Consider the following 16,023-nt stretch of genomic DNA (forward strand, 5'->3'; position numbering starts at 1 on the left):
TCATCACACAATTTGATTTCAAAAACATCGATTTACAACAAATCCATACGTTCAACCACAAAATTAGATTAGATTGTTATCTAAGTCCGTGGTTCAACCAATATAGGTATACATGTTCAGATGGTACAAATTTACAAGCTTTATTTTGTACGTCACATTTGATGAATCCGGATAAATCCTCACCGGAAATCCGTTTCAGAATTTATTTGTTCCGAAGCATCTAAATGACACTGATGAGGCGAACGTGTTGACGTTTCAGAAAAGTTGCACCTGCTCCCCTTCTCCAACAATAAGGTGCCAGTTTTAAACTGTGCAGTCAACAACAAAGAAATGTTGCATGCCTAATGACGACATGTTTTTCCCATATTTCATAATTGTTTACATTGTTGCCTCGTTTAGTTTCTCATCAGCTGTTGCCGGTCTATATTCCCCTTCCGATGATGTTGTGATTCTCACGGATGAAAATTTCGCTCCAAATGTGTTTGATGTAAAGAATGCATGGATAATTGAATTCTACAACAGCTGGTGTGGACATTGTAAAAGATTCGCTCCTGTATGGAAGTCGGTAGCTACGGACGTAAAAGGTAATATGAAACGTACCATTCCTTTACCAGGTCGGGGGAAACAGGGATTGACTGGTAGGGATTCCTCTACGGAAGAGGACTTGCTCATGAAATTCCACCAAGACAAATGCACCATACTCACTATATCACCAAAACGCACACGAATTAAACACCAATACACACTCCATGACCACACACTAGAATATGTAACTTCAAACAAATATCTAGGCTTCAAAACAACTTAAAATGGGACAAACACATTAACAACATCACACCAAATGCAAATAAATCACTAGGCTTTCTGAAACGCAACCTAAAAATAAATTCACCACACATAAAAGAACATGCATACAAGGCCATTGTAAGACCAAAACTTGAATACTGCTCTTCAGTTTGGGACCCACATTATACAAACAACATAAACCAATTAGAAAAAGTACAACGAAGAGCAGCATGATATGTCCTAAACAAATACCATAACACAAGCTCAGTCACAGATATGATACACAACTTGCAATGGCCAACACTACACACACGCAGAACAAGAACACACATTATTCTTCTCTACAAAATAATACACCAACTAGTAGCAATACACACTAACAATCTCATCCCGGCAAACACCAGAACACATCAAGGACACTACCTTAGTTACAAACATATATCTACACATCCAAAGACACATACAGACACTCATTTTTTCCATACACCATAACACAGTGGAACCTCCTACCCAAAACAATAATTCAATAATTCAATCAGAAACACTAACAGAATTCAGAACATGCACCACATATAACAATAGAACATATACATAACTAACACTCACTCACTGCTTTTAACCTGATTTTATCTTATAGCAAAAATATAATAAAAAATCATTGTACATAATAATTAATGCACAAGCACAAGACCGACTTTCATAATCGACGGAGGAAGCTTAGAAGATGAAGACTACATTATATAACTTGTGTATATATATATACGCAAACTCACCTATTATACGCCAATATGGATTTGTTACTAATAATAGCCAAAATCACTTGAATCATAACTTTTTCAAATTGTTTGTCCAAGTCGCATTTATTCAGTCATGAAACATAATACAAATGCAAAAATAAACTTTATTTGCATGTGGGAAAGTACCAAAAATAGATGCAATACTTCTGGTAAAGTTACATCAAGTTTCTAATTAAGTAGCCAATGTTTCAGTAAACATATTTAAGCAAAATATTATTTACCTTGTCGTAAATTAATACAATTTTTAATAACATCTTGCAAAAGTTACTGTAAAGGTGATTTGGGTTATTTTTAGTAACAAATCCATACTCCAACTGGCGTATAATAGGCCAGTTTGCATATTATATGCAAGTTGTTGATTTTCCCAACCTGTTTACCTGACTTTGTCTGTTTGTTAGGTTTGTATTGAAGCCGTTAGTTAACAGTATTAAATTTAGTCCGCTAAAACTGACCATAATCGCAGACTCAAAAATTCTGATCGGTCACCTGTTCATAAACAGACGACCGATCAGAATTTTTGAGCCTGCGATTATAGTCAGTTTTAGCGGACTATATCAAATTGTGTTCATTCTCTGTATGTCAACACCGTTAGTTGGTTAGTATCGACTAGAACCACTAGTACTAGAGGTGTAACTTATAGAAGCATTGATTGACCAGTTTTGGAGCCCCTAAGGCTGAAATGGATTAGAGCATAGTTAAACATTATACTTTTCGTTGTTTACCAACCGTGTTTAATCTTTACCATACTAGCTAGGACAGTAAGTTTGCAATCACCTCCTATACTCTACAATGTCAACTTAAGTCAATCCTGTTGTCGTCAATACATGATCACACTTATAAGCATCTTCAAGCAACAAGGGTTGCCAGGGGGGGAAAAACAATTATAATTATGGTCTAAATAAAGAAAGCTACATCAGAACATATGTAATTCATATTAACGTAATACACATATTACAAAGTTTCAGTTTGAAATTATTGAGGGGGTTAATATAACAGAGTAATGATGAATTCATTTTTAGAACAGCAGAATTTCCCATGTCATATATGTGTTAATCTCTATGGATCACCAAGCTTCTTCGGACAATATCTCTCCAAATAATTGTTAAAGTATGAGACAATCACATTATAGAATGACTACAACAAATGTTCATACTAAGTTTTAGTTTGATATATGGAAAAATGTCATAGTTATGGTAATTTTACTATTGACTGTGAGTTGCACATGTGTATAACGTGCTTTACAATCAACCAAGCATCTTCACACTGTATCACTAAAAAAATCAAATGTATGCAGGTATATATATGAAGCTTTATGGCGTGCCACATATGTGTATAGGACTTCGCAAAGGTGAATACACGTAGACAGGATTATAATGATACATGCAAACAATTAAAAACATTGTTACACTAAGTTGCTGTGATAGTAAAATCAATAGATAAATGCATATGTGACCAATTAACTGTTGTTTTTTGCTTGTTTTTAGCTAAGGTGTTAGCCGCAAGCTATTGGTATTACTTCAGTTAATGAGCTCAAGATATTCATAAATGCTGTTTTCACACATACATTGTACGCCACTCTAGCGGTAGGCACTGGTACTAAATTGAATCATATACCAGACCTACTGTCTTTATTATGCGTTACTTTTAACTCAAATGCAATTGAATGGCTTGTAAATATCATTCCTTTCCTTGGTAGGAACTTATCATATTATCACAATGTCGTATTCTTTTTGAAAATGCACCCAGTTTATCTCAATCGGGAACTGCCACTTGACTGTAGGTCTTGCATGCTACACGCAACTTCCAGTAAAATACTTCAGTTAATGAGCTCAGATATTCATAAATAAGACATCCGTCACCTACCAGTAATACTAAGCAAATTAAACTGCAAATAAAATCCATTACCACAGACTCAAGTTCACTCAAAAGTCATTGGATGTAATCTTATTCTTTGTTAGAACTAAGTATCCTTCTACAACTTCGTATTTACTCTTGGAACTGTCACTGGAATAAGCCATATGACACGGAAATACTTTTCTCTGATTGGCTAAAGTTTGTGACTATCCCTGCCTACATTTATATATTGCTTGGTCAGAGCTATGAAGCGGTCCTGTTCCAACTAACTGAGGAAAATAAAAAGTGCTAATCTGTAATAATATATATGGTTCACGCCTGTTTCAGTGCTTTTCCACATTTCTCTGTCTCTGTTTTTTAGGCCATGCATTGCTGTGAACAGACCATTAGTAGGAGTTAAAAACTCTGCATCCTTACAAACATGTTTTAAAAATTAGTACACGTTGTTTGCTTTATCAAACGCTGACTATTCCTGCCAACAAACTGTACTGAATTTGAAATGCTGCGTGTGTGCAGCCAATTCATAGACAACGGTTACCGTACAATGATCTATTTGAAGGTTTTCACTGAAGAGATGCTGAGAAATTTGTACAAAAGTAGAAGTAGTATATATACAGATAGATTACGGGACGATTCAGACAAAGACATTACTTAATATTAATTATTAATAATATTAATATTAATCTCAGATTAATGAGGCAGTTCTGAGGATGAAGGTTTCGGTGAAAGGATCTGTACTTCTCAAGGACAAAAACCGCTTGCTAACAAATTTTAGCACCAGAATCACCAACAAATTCCCTCCTCCTGTTATTGCCATTCTTCGAGTTATTGATCATATTATCAATTATACATCATATATGCTGTCATTGTCACTGACTAACTGTCATCAATCACTGGGTTGGGGTAACATGGAAAGCTGTAATCACTGTCCCGCTCAAAACACACATGGGACACTGTACGGCTTCATATGTAAACCTGTATACTGCGAAAATTATATTGTCATAACTTGATCAATTTTCTATGTATTGAAGTGAAACCTGGCTTATAGGTGTATTATAGCCATTATTTTTTTTTAAAACATATACCTTCTGCTGTTGTTAATGTAGTTTAATGAATATTTTAGTGAAGCAGTTTGAAAATGCTTGGTTGACAGCTGTGAAGATGCATACATATGTGACATGCCATCAATAATCAAAATGAAATTCATCCTTACTCAACTTATTTTACAAACAATTAATTGAAACTTTGTATATTAATTTGTCTTTTTGTCATATGAATGATACATATTCTGATGTAACTTTGGATATAAGTTATTTAGAGAGTCATAGCCTGAAGATGCTTCGTGACCTGTACAAATTCTACATTGAATTGATCATAACTCAGTGTTTTTTCCACATGTTTACAACTGAAACTTGGTATTTAGATGCATTATAGTTATTAAAATAGCATGTCTTATGGTAATTATACTATAAAACCTTGTTATAATGCCATCACATTTACCTAGTTCTACTGTAAAACCTTGTTATATAATGCCATCACATTTACCTAGTTTTACGGTAAAACCTTGTTATAATGCCATCATAATTATAATTATGCAGTTTTACAGTAAAACCTTGTTATAATGCCATCACACTTACCTAGTTCTACTGTAAAACCTTGTTATAATGCCATCACACTAACATAGTTCTAATGTAAAACCTTGTTATAATGCCATCATAATTATACAGTTTTACATTAAAACCTTGTTATAAAGCCATCACAATTATCTAGTTCTACTGTAAAACCTTGTTATAATATGCCATCACATTTACCTAGTTCTTCTGTAAAACCTTGTTATAATATATTTAATGCCATTACATTTACCTAGTTGTGCTGTAAAACCTTGTTATAATATATTTAATGCCATTACATTTACCTAGTTCTGCTATAAAACCTTGTTATAATATATTTAATGCCATTACATTTACCTAGTTCTACTGTAAAACCTTGTTATAATATATCTAATGCCATTACATTTACCTGTAAAACCTCAAAACCCCTTTCCGTAGTAATGAGATTGGGGGGATGGGTCGTCTTCTGAAATAAGGCTGTCTGTCTGTCCATCTGTATATGGAAGTTGGTCTGGAGCACTGCTGTCTATCACTTCCCACAGAATTATTATGAAAGATATCAGAAATTGGCATAACTTTCAGGAAAAAACATCAAAAATCGCAAACAGGTCCATCTACATAATTGAACATGATTACCTACTTTTATAAGTATATGGTACTGATTCTAAATATCAAGGAATTAGGGAAAGGTGTAGTACTTTGGAACACAGATCTACCCGTAAGTCATGTTCTGCTGCCATCATGTTGAAGCTCTGGTGGAAACCCTTTCATCATTATTCCAGCATATGATGCATGTGATGCTTATAAAAGAGTTGCATTAGATAAAAATATAATATTAGTCTTTGATTATAACTACGGTACCACAGGGTATCAGTAATTAAGTCCTTACCTTTTTTCAGAAACAATTATTAACTAAGAAATAATAAATACAGTTAAAATTATGTTAACAAAACCAAAATGAACTTTTGTGTTTTTACATTTCCAGGATGGCAAAGTGTGATCAAAGTGGGTGCCATTGACTGCTCTAGCTCAGGAAACCTTCGTATCTGTAGTAACTACAATATCAAAGGCTACCCCACAATGAGGGTAATTACATACTACCTAATTCATGTATCTACATGTACTTCACGCAGCTTATACCGTATTCACCATAATAAAGCTCTCCTCCCCCTATAAGTGCCCCTCCCAAGTTTTTGGGAGAAATCAAAATTATATTGACTCTCCCAGACCTGACAAGGTTCAATGATTAATAGTACTTGCATATGAAAGTCAGAGATCTATGTCTGGTAATCATGACTTCCAACGAAGCATGAAGCAGATAATCAACAGTTCTATTTTCAAAGCTCCAGCTGGCACACTAGAATGTTTATTATGACCTTAGGTGATGACAACTGAATGAATTTGCACAATTTTTTCTGAAATAATTCATGACACATTTTACTTTTTACCTGTATGTAAATAAAACATATAAAGATAATGCTTTATGATATATACACTGTACTATGGGACAGTTTAGAGAATGTTGGTTTGCCTTAACCAAACCCTGGATGTTCTGTTGTTGTTTTTTTCGCCTGTTTTAAGTTAATCTTTAGAAACTGTAATTACATTGACAATTTTCACTGTCCTGGTTGGTCAGATTTAGGCAAACAATCAATATTTTATTATAAGCTTGCATTTCAATGTATTGATTTCTTTTCTCAACACTCAGCCCCCATCTCCTGTTGCCCCTCCCCCCCCCCNTTCAGCATGGTAAACATTTTGGAATCAGTTTGAAAACATTTCATTTTAAAGTTGAGCGCCCATTTGAAACAAGCTTTCTTGATTGAACCTGTCAATATTCAACCTGCAGTATTGTTTCCACGATCACAAAAGCAAGGTGTGCAGAACTCACCAAATCCACAGTAAATTAGATAGGAGCTAGCGATTGGGAAATTTTAATTTTCTCCCAAAAATTTCCACTCAAATTAATGATGCCATCTTGGAAAGGAATACCCGGTTGAGATATAAATGTTTGCCAATCAGATTAGAAAATCGGGATTTTGTAGACCTGACCTGTCATTGCATTTTCAAAGTGTAGCCAATCGGAGAGTAGAAAAAGTATACGGCAGGTAAACCAGTGTTTCACATACAGAAATTAGGGCGTATGCCCCTTTATATTATTATGGCCCTGTAATCATTTTTTTTAAGTAACAAAGTGTGTCTGAAGGTATGAGAATATAGTTTGATGGATTGCTCTTAATACCTTACTTTGTTGAAACTGTTTAAATAATTGTGGTGTGAGCGTAGAACTATAATTGTTTTTTTCTGTATCTCTAGCTGTTACCATCATACTCCTCCAAGAATGAGACTGGGGAGGAGTTCCATGAACAAGACCCAAAAAAGCTAAGGGAAAAAATGGTGGACTTTGTCACTGAAATCAGTGGCTTTGGCACAGGGAATTGGCCCAACCTTCTCCCACTAGAGTAAGTGCTATTTCTTATATAGGTGCTACATGCCAGTGATTTTTGCTGAATTAAACATGTATAGAGCCAAGATCAAGGTCAGCTTTGATAGCAGGCTGGGGTGAGTATGAGCACAGGTTATTATTGAATTTAAATTATTCCTATCAAGTTCAAAAAAGCCTAAGGTCATGATATTTGACCAATTTGCAGGGTGGCAGGGGTTAATTATTCCTAAAGCTTCAAATGACTCCTTCTAAAGATCTATAAGGTCTTGGATAATGCTTGCCCTATACGTTGATGTGATGAAAGACTACAGGTCTGTTTGTATAAATTATCTTGACCCACTTCAAAGGTCATTGTGACTATCCAAACCACCTGAGAATACCTCTGTCTCACTAATGACTATTATAGATTTTATGAACACAAAACTCCTCTATATGAATAGTGAAATCAAACTTCAACTGATGCAGGCGCTGTAGACACAAGACAGCTATAGATATAAATAACAAACTTTACTGTTACAGGTCACTGGAGCACATTTGGGGTGAGGCCAAAGACCACCACAAACACGTTGCCCTTATTTTTGAGGAGGAGGATTCCTATATAGGTAGAGAGGTAAGACAACTTTAAATACAAACAAACCAGTTATATATATGTAATTGTGTGCATTACCTAAAACAGCAGACCTTTCTCAAAGTGGATTATCCAATAATTTTATTTTTTGTTTCTTGCAATAAGTAAGCATACTTGCCAACTCTCCCTTTTTATATTAGGAGGCAGACTCCTGATTTTAGACCCTTAATTTTAGTATAATTTTCAACTGGTGAAAAACCCTAAACATGTCATTTAAATGTGTTATTTTTGTCTCCAAGAGGTAAATACGCAGAATTCATTCATGTTTTAATTTTAAGCATGCATAATCTCCCTATTGGAAACTTCAAAAAGTTGGCAAGGATGAGTTAGGGGAGGGAGATCAAGAGTAACACTACAATCAGGATTTTAATCCACCTGATACTATTTTATCTGGAATATTCCTATTAACGTAATTTTGATGGTACTTTGCACATATCTTACCTATCACACTGCAGTCCATGTGCGACATTCATGTTGTTACAATTCATATTAAGAGAGTTATAGCCCTTGGAACTTGGTAGAGTTTACTATCATTATATATATGAAACTTACATAAAAATAACTACATGATTTTCATTTTGACTGATTTTAAATAGTGAATAAAGTTCAACTTAGACATTAGTAGAATAACTCATATTTGTTGGATATTGTTTAATAAAAGATTTGAAAACATGTTGTTTTTCCTAAAAATATGGTAAAAATTGACAATTATTAAAAAAACAACATTACACTGTGATGTCGCCAAAAAATCTCCCTACTTAAAATCCAATCTTCCTATTTTGTGTTCCAAATGCATCACATGTATGTAGGTACCTGATGCATTTTTATATCATCTTCACACAGGTATAGTTCTTTGGCTAATAGCTGTGTGAGCAAATGTATGTATATGGATAACTGGCCTGTCTTTTACTTTGAATATAATTTTGATTGTGTCATGGTAAATTCAAATATAAAATGATCTGCCAATATTTACTGAGGTGGTGTATTATACATTGTAATGTAGTGTGTAGGTGATGGTGGTGTATTACACAGTGTAATGTAGTGTGTAGGTGATGGTGGTGTATTACACAGTGTAATGTAGTGTGTAGGTGATGGTGGTGTTTTACACTGTGTAATGTAGTGTATAGGTGATGGTGGTGTATTACACAGTGTAATGTATTGTGTAGGTGATGGTGGTGTTTTACACCGTGTAATGTATTGTGTAGGTGATGATGGTGTATTACACAGTGTAATGTATTGTGTAGGTGATGGTGGTGTATTACACAGTGTAATGTAGTGTATAGGTGATGGTGGTGTATTACACAGTGTGATATATTGTGTAGGTGATGGTGGTGTATTACACAGTATAATGTAGTGTGTAGGTGATGGTGGTGTATTACACAGTGTTATGTATTGTGTAGGTGATGGTGGTGTATTATACAGTGTAATGTAGTGTATAGGTGATGGTGGTGTATTACACAGTGTGATATATTGTGTAGGTGATGGTGGTGTATTATACAGTGTAATGTAGTGTATAGGTGATGGTGGTGCATTACACAGTGTGATATATTGTGTAGGTGATGGTGGTGTATTACACAGTGTAATGTATTGTGTAGGTGATGGTGGTGTATTACAGTGTAATGTAGTGTGTAGGTGATAATGGTGTATTACAGTGTAATGTATTGTGCAGGTGATGGTGGTGTATTACACAGTGTAATGTAGTGTGTAGGTGTTGATGGTATATTACACAGTGTAATGTAGTGTGTAGGTGATGGTGGTGTATTACGCAGTGTAATGTAGTGTGTAGGTGCATGTGGTGTATTATACAGTGTAATTTATTTTGTAGGTGATACTGGACATGAGTGGGTACAAGGATGTGTTGCTGAGACGGGCCCTGAAGCCACTCATGATCAAGTTTGGAATTAATTATTTTCCCTCGCTGTACCTCCTTGATTCAAATGGGATGTATCAACAGCTGGCTGAGTGAGTATATATACTGCTAACTTTGAGGTCAGTTGGTTGAAAATCAAGGTCACTGATTTCTTACATTACAGGTATACTCAGTGAAAAATAGAAACGAAAGTTGATAGAATTCCTTATTTTGATACATTTGTATTCTACTTACCTGTAGTTTCAATTTTTTCATTTAATATTTTTCCTTAATTTGTCATAAATCACCAAAAAAATACTGCAGTGAAATAATAAATTTGTTGTTAGGGTAGGCTTACTTGAACTTGGTTTATAAGTCTCATGTTTATTACCACGTATGATCACCAGCTGCGCAGAAAAGAGCATTTAAGCATTGTGGCATTTATCTTGTCAACTCACATAGTTCAGACGGAAATCTTCGGTAATTTTTATGATGGAAACAGAAGCACTAGGAAATAATGTTCAGCCTGATTATTGCTGCCTATGAGTCGATCATTCATAAAACAAGTGTACTTTGTGTATTTGTGTATTTCATGCCCTTGGAGCGTACAATCTTGTCCTGAGGATGGGCCTACTAAAACTATCTAATTTCTCATTTAGTAATGAATAGGTTATTTGAATGTTTTTTTAGGGGGGTTTTGTTGGTGAATTTAATGAGTATGCTCCATTGTGTACATAATTATTTCCATTTTTTGTCTCCACTATGAAAAGTAACTAGTTTACAACTCCGGTGACTGTTAAGACCTTTGGGCCTATGGTTTTATAGTAAGAACCTTGTGTTTTAAATTTCGATTTGCTCCCCTGAAGACTTGTTCGATAGTATCAAGTAATTTTCATTCCAGCGAACACTGGCCTCTAAATGATGTATCACTGATGTGTTTGTGGTATTGCCTGAGGTAAAGCAGTTGTTCTGACTAAAATGAATATTTAATTAATGAAGTTTTTGCTGAAAGTGGATATAACCCCCAAAAAAAGCTAGTCATACATTATCATCAGACTGGCAAATACTGCGTTGTATATGCTAGAAGTTGGTGACAAAGGGTTTTTGAGCTGTGTCACCTCCTTCTTCACAGGTCTATCTGTATGTCGCAGTTTTCTTTATATACCTATTAATACATCTAACAGTTCTGAAGGACTGAAAGGATTACATAGGTTGTTCATAAGCCAGGAGAATACAACTTGATATAAATGAAAAGTGTGCCTGCAGAGATCACAGATACGTTGCCAAACAAAGGAAATCATTAAAAAAAGGACTTCCAAAATATGTATTAACAGATTTTGACTGAATTTGGTATAAAATATCTCTCGACCAGGGGAGGCCAACCTGTAGTCAAACGGGAAAAGGCCCACTAGTAATTTGATATGAGTCATCCGTAGGCAAAGGGGTTCAGTTTTGTAAATTTTCTGCACACTGTTTCAAAAGAACAACATGTCTATTTCTAAGGAATTGTCTTAGTTTGTGATGCTTGTATGATAGACTATGTTTTGGCTCACGTGATACAAACTCCCACAAACCAGCTTAAAATCATCTTAGGGTTGTGAAACATTCATTGAAACATTAATACTAGTGATGATAACTTCCTGTTCAGGATAATAATATGGGGTATTGACATTTATCTCTACAAAATCCCTTTATACTAATTTATTCAAGCTTCAGAGGTTAAAGCATCAGGGATATGGTTATAGGATAAACACTTTAGACAGTAGAATGATTAATGAAAGATTTAAGTTTCATAAATATGAGCACACGTATCTTACAGAATGCAGGTTGATAACTGTGACACTACAAGCACAATATTGGACAAAATGAATTGTTTGAATATTCTTGCATGTATGTACATTCAAATAGTGATTTTTTTTCTCTCGAATTGTTGCATTTTCAACCTTCAGTGGATTATTTTACTGTGTTTTCCAAACATTTAAAAATCCAAACAGCTAAAAGATTTTCAATAATTTATTTCAAAAATGACAGTTGATAATAAAAATATAAAAGAAAACCATTAGGATTTGAATGGTTTGCGTGTATTTTCAATCTCTAGCTGAAACCTAGTGATATAACTCATTCATTTTACTCCGTTGACAGGAAGGGTACACGAAGGGAGCAGTTTAAGGATGCATTGCTCATTATTCGGGGAGGACAGGACCCAGAGGAGGAAGTCGACAAGGGAGGATCAGATCATGTGGTGGAAGAGCTGCTGGATAAAGATGACGGAGAACAATTACAAGTAACCACCAGGTACATAAGTCTGTCTTTCTTGTAGTTATATAGTAAATACACAAAATAATGTTTCTTTGTACAAATCAGAAAGAAAGTAAAAGTTCAACGATTTTGTAGTTGCCATGGCAGCATCATGAACATGTTTTCATCAATGGGTATGACCTGTGAAAAGGTTACCGGTAGATCTGATTTCCAAAATGGCTGTCATGGCATCCATGTTTGAAAAATGGATTTAATATTCTAGATATAATCTCTATCCTCATTGCACGGTCATGACTAGTCTCAGCCGTGTACTGTATCTAACCTGGAGTTGTTCCTGAATGAAAACTGGTCCACCATGACAACCATATTGAGATCATTTTCATCTCTACCAGCAAAAAGTCCTATTGACACAGGATCTTTAGCATGGAATAATGAAAACATACGTTTGTCCCCCAACAAAGAATTGCCTTAAAATCTTCAACTGTAAAACAAATCCTGCCCAATATATGTAGCAAACTGGTATGATGTGAGGTAAAGATCATCTATCACACAGAAGTGGCCATTATCTTTACGAATCATCTTTGCCAGTTTATGTTGCTTTCATACATTGAACATTGACATTAAACTGCATAAGGACAGCTTTACTTCCCAAACTATTTGAGACAAAACCTGAGAAATCTCAAAAGTTTTAAAGCTCATTTGATCACTGTGAGTATAAACACTAAGCTTCTTCCCCTGATACGTTAGCAGAAGGACGGTCTACTTGGTCATTGTTAGTTTGTGTTGTGTTACAGACTTGGTGTGTACATGCAGGACCTGGAGTCGACCGTGACATATCTTCTCAGACAGGAAGTGGCCATACATCGTAACATGAACGAAGACAGTGTGACAGCACTTAAAACGTTTCTGCTTGTTTTGGCAAAGGTAAAAATTGGCATTGTTTCATAGGTGTTTGGAATAACTGTGACTGAATTGATTTAAACTTACGTTTTTGTAACAAAAAAAATATGAAAAGTGATGGTGAAGACTTAATTTTACCTATTTGCCATAATAAATATGTGGAAGATTTAATGACTGGCCTGGAGATGGTAAATGAAATACAAGTACATAACATGAACAAAGTTATCAAATATATATTATATTGGTACAAAAGAATACGTAGTATTGGGCCTCTTTATACAAACTATTTTGCTGAGATTTTAATTGCTTCATGAAAAAGTTGACATAAGGGTCTTTGGTACATCAGAAATATCTTCTTTGTAGCCATTTCAATTCCACAGTGTCTAGTCTTTACAAAACTTGTTTAGAAACAAATTGTCAGCATTCAAATTTTGTACAAAGCCATTAGCCAATGGTCAATAGTCTTAACTAGGTATAGGTAAGTAAAAAAGACATCAAAGCAGTGTTTATAATTTGTGTATTTTTTCAGACCAGGAACATAAAACCTATACATGTAGTATATAAGCACTATACCTTACTTCAGTAGAAGGGAAACACTCAAGGTCAGCTACAATCTGTTAACCCAGGAGGTATTTCTAGTGATACTGTATATCTGGACATTTTTATCGCAGTGTCATTTTTGCCTCTTTTGCTCTCCATATTGAACATATCTTGGCAGCAAATATTTACACACAACATACAACATATTTATGTAAAGTCATTACTTGTGAAAGGTGAAATTGATGCTGGGTGAATGTGGATTTTGACTGGGTGAGAGTTTACTGGAATACAGTATTACTGTTAATACTGGTGGACTATTTACCCTAATGGTTTGACAAGTCTGGAACACAGTATTACTGTTAATACTGGTGGACTATTTACCCTAGCGGTTTGACAAGTTGTTGCAATGAAAACTCACCTGTACATATTCCTTCAGTATTTCCCGGGGAGAGAGGAGGTGAAAGGATATTTGTGGCGTATTCACACCTGGCTTGGAACTGTCAATGAGGAATTATCTGGTCAGAACTGGCTCCGAAAAATAGAAAGTTTCCAGGTAAAAAACAAACTATAATATATTTGGTTATATGATATGATATTTGATAGTTTAGAAAAATAAAACAAACAAGACACTCTTTCTTAAGGACTTGATTATTTAGAAAAATAACATTTTAATAACATGAATTTTTATTTTGTAAATAACAAATGTTCAGAATCTTGATGCAATTGTTTTTAAGTCTACCATTGTAAGTTATTCATACTATCGTAGTGACAACATTTTTTGTAACAGGTTTTTGGTTTTAGACCAATATTATATTCGAAAGTGGGTGTTTTACAGTATTTCATGACTTTCTTTTTGTGATAGACACAGGAGACATACCTCCCAGACAGGATTAAATGGATTGGTTGTGCGGGCAGCAAGCCTGAGTTCCGGGGTTACCCATGTGGCTTGTGGACACTGTTCCACACTCTAACAGTAAATGCCTACAGGATTGAGAAAAGCAGTAGGTATATTTATTCTCATAAAGCAAGCCTGTTGACAGGTGCCTTTTCAAGGATTTACTTTTATATTCTGAAAAATGTCCTCAAAAATCCTTTGCACTAAATTGATTAGAATCAGGAAAATGAAACAGTACAGGAGATATAGAAAAATAATACAGGCTCTCCTTATAATAAAAGCACACACAGTAAAGGAATGTTGGATTTCATCTTTTATGGCTTTTCAACTGAATCTAATTTCAGGTGAGAAGTTTAACCCAAGGAGTGTACTTGACGCTATCGCTGGATACATAAAACATTTCTTTGGCTGTTCAGATTGCACTCAACATTTTCTGAAAATGGCAAAAAATATTGACAATGAGGTTAAATATTTGAATGAATCTGTGCTGTGGCTATGGCGGTCACATAACCTTGCCAATGAGAGACTGAAAACAGACTTTTCCACCGACCCTCATCACCCGAAGGTCCAGTTTCCGTCGGAGGAGATGTGTAAACAGTGTCACAGTGTGCCAGCAGCCGATCAAAAGTTGGACTGGAATATTCCAGTAGTTTTTAATTTTTTAATTGATTTCTTTTCAAAGGATAAAATAATAAGCATTGAAGATGATAGTGATGGAGCAAACTCAGATGATTTAGTGAATGATAAAAATAAAAATAACATGGATTGGTGGGAAAGAAAACAGAGAAAAAAAGATATTGAAAAAATATGGGACTTACGTGAGTCCAAAAAGAAAACAAAGCAGCAAAAAGTAAAATCTGTGTCTTATCAAAAAAATAAGAACAGAGTAAAGGTATATGGAAAGTATGAGATGAATGAGTCTCTGGTGAGCGAGGAGAATATAAAAACTTCGTTTGGATTCAGTCATATCGACCTTGGTATGTGTGTGGTGTTTTATATCATGTGTACAGTAATCGTGTTCATCCTCTACTATCACTTTGCAGTCAGGAGATGTAGATTTTCTTCAAAACTTCCACGTTAGATAATATGAAACAATACAGGGGGAGGAAGCCACGTATACACTGCTTTAAAGCTGTTCGATGATGATGATAATTCATTGTCTGCCGTCCACATAGGAAATGTACCCCAGTTTTCAGTAATATCTGTGCAATAGCTATTCAGCTTTAATAGATAGTGTTATAAACATAGTTTTAATTATTATTTCAAAATATTGAAAACATTTAAGTGTTTTAATTATTGTTTTAAGATACTGTATTGAAAAAATTTAAGTGAAAATATTTTTATCGCATGGTTAAATTCCCAAATAAAAAAGAAATCAAATCTTCAAATTTTTATTCAGATTTCCTTCATTAGATTCCTTTTAAGAGAGAACTCCTAATTCTTTTTAATAAAAATCACC

The 16,023-nt window shown here is 34.7% G+C and overlaps 1 protein-coding gene across 1 annotated transcript; it reads left to right on the plus strand.

Moving 5' to 3' along the window:
* The first annotated feature begins 231 nt into the window (after positions 1 to 231).
* LOC110441947 (sulfhydryl oxidase 2-like) lies at positions 232 to 15,804 on the plus strand. Its single transcript, XM_021485272.1, has 10 exons — positions 232 to 584; positions 6,033 to 6,133; positions 7,364 to 7,509; positions 8,013 to 8,103; positions 9,947 to 10,083; positions 12,113 to 12,265; positions 13,024 to 13,153; positions 14,106 to 14,222; positions 14,532 to 14,670; positions 14,909 to 15,804. Exons 1-10 carry the CDS (start codon positions 338 to 340, stop codon positions 15,643 to 15,645), a joined length of 1,998 nt encoding a protein of 665 aa, XP_021340947.1. The 5' UTR covers positions 232 to 337; the 3' UTR covers positions 15,646 to 15,804.
* Positions 15,805 to 16,023: the final 219 nt, after the last annotated feature.

The sequence above is a fragment of the Mizuhopecten yessoensis genome, unplaced genomic scaffold (genome assembly GCF_002113885.1).
Source record: "Mizuhopecten yessoensis strain PY_sf001 unplaced genomic scaffold, ASM211388v2 scaffold716175, whole genome shotgun sequence".
NCBI lineage: Eukaryota > Metazoa > Mollusca > Bivalvia > Pectinida > Pectinidae > Mizuhopecten > Mizuhopecten yessoensis.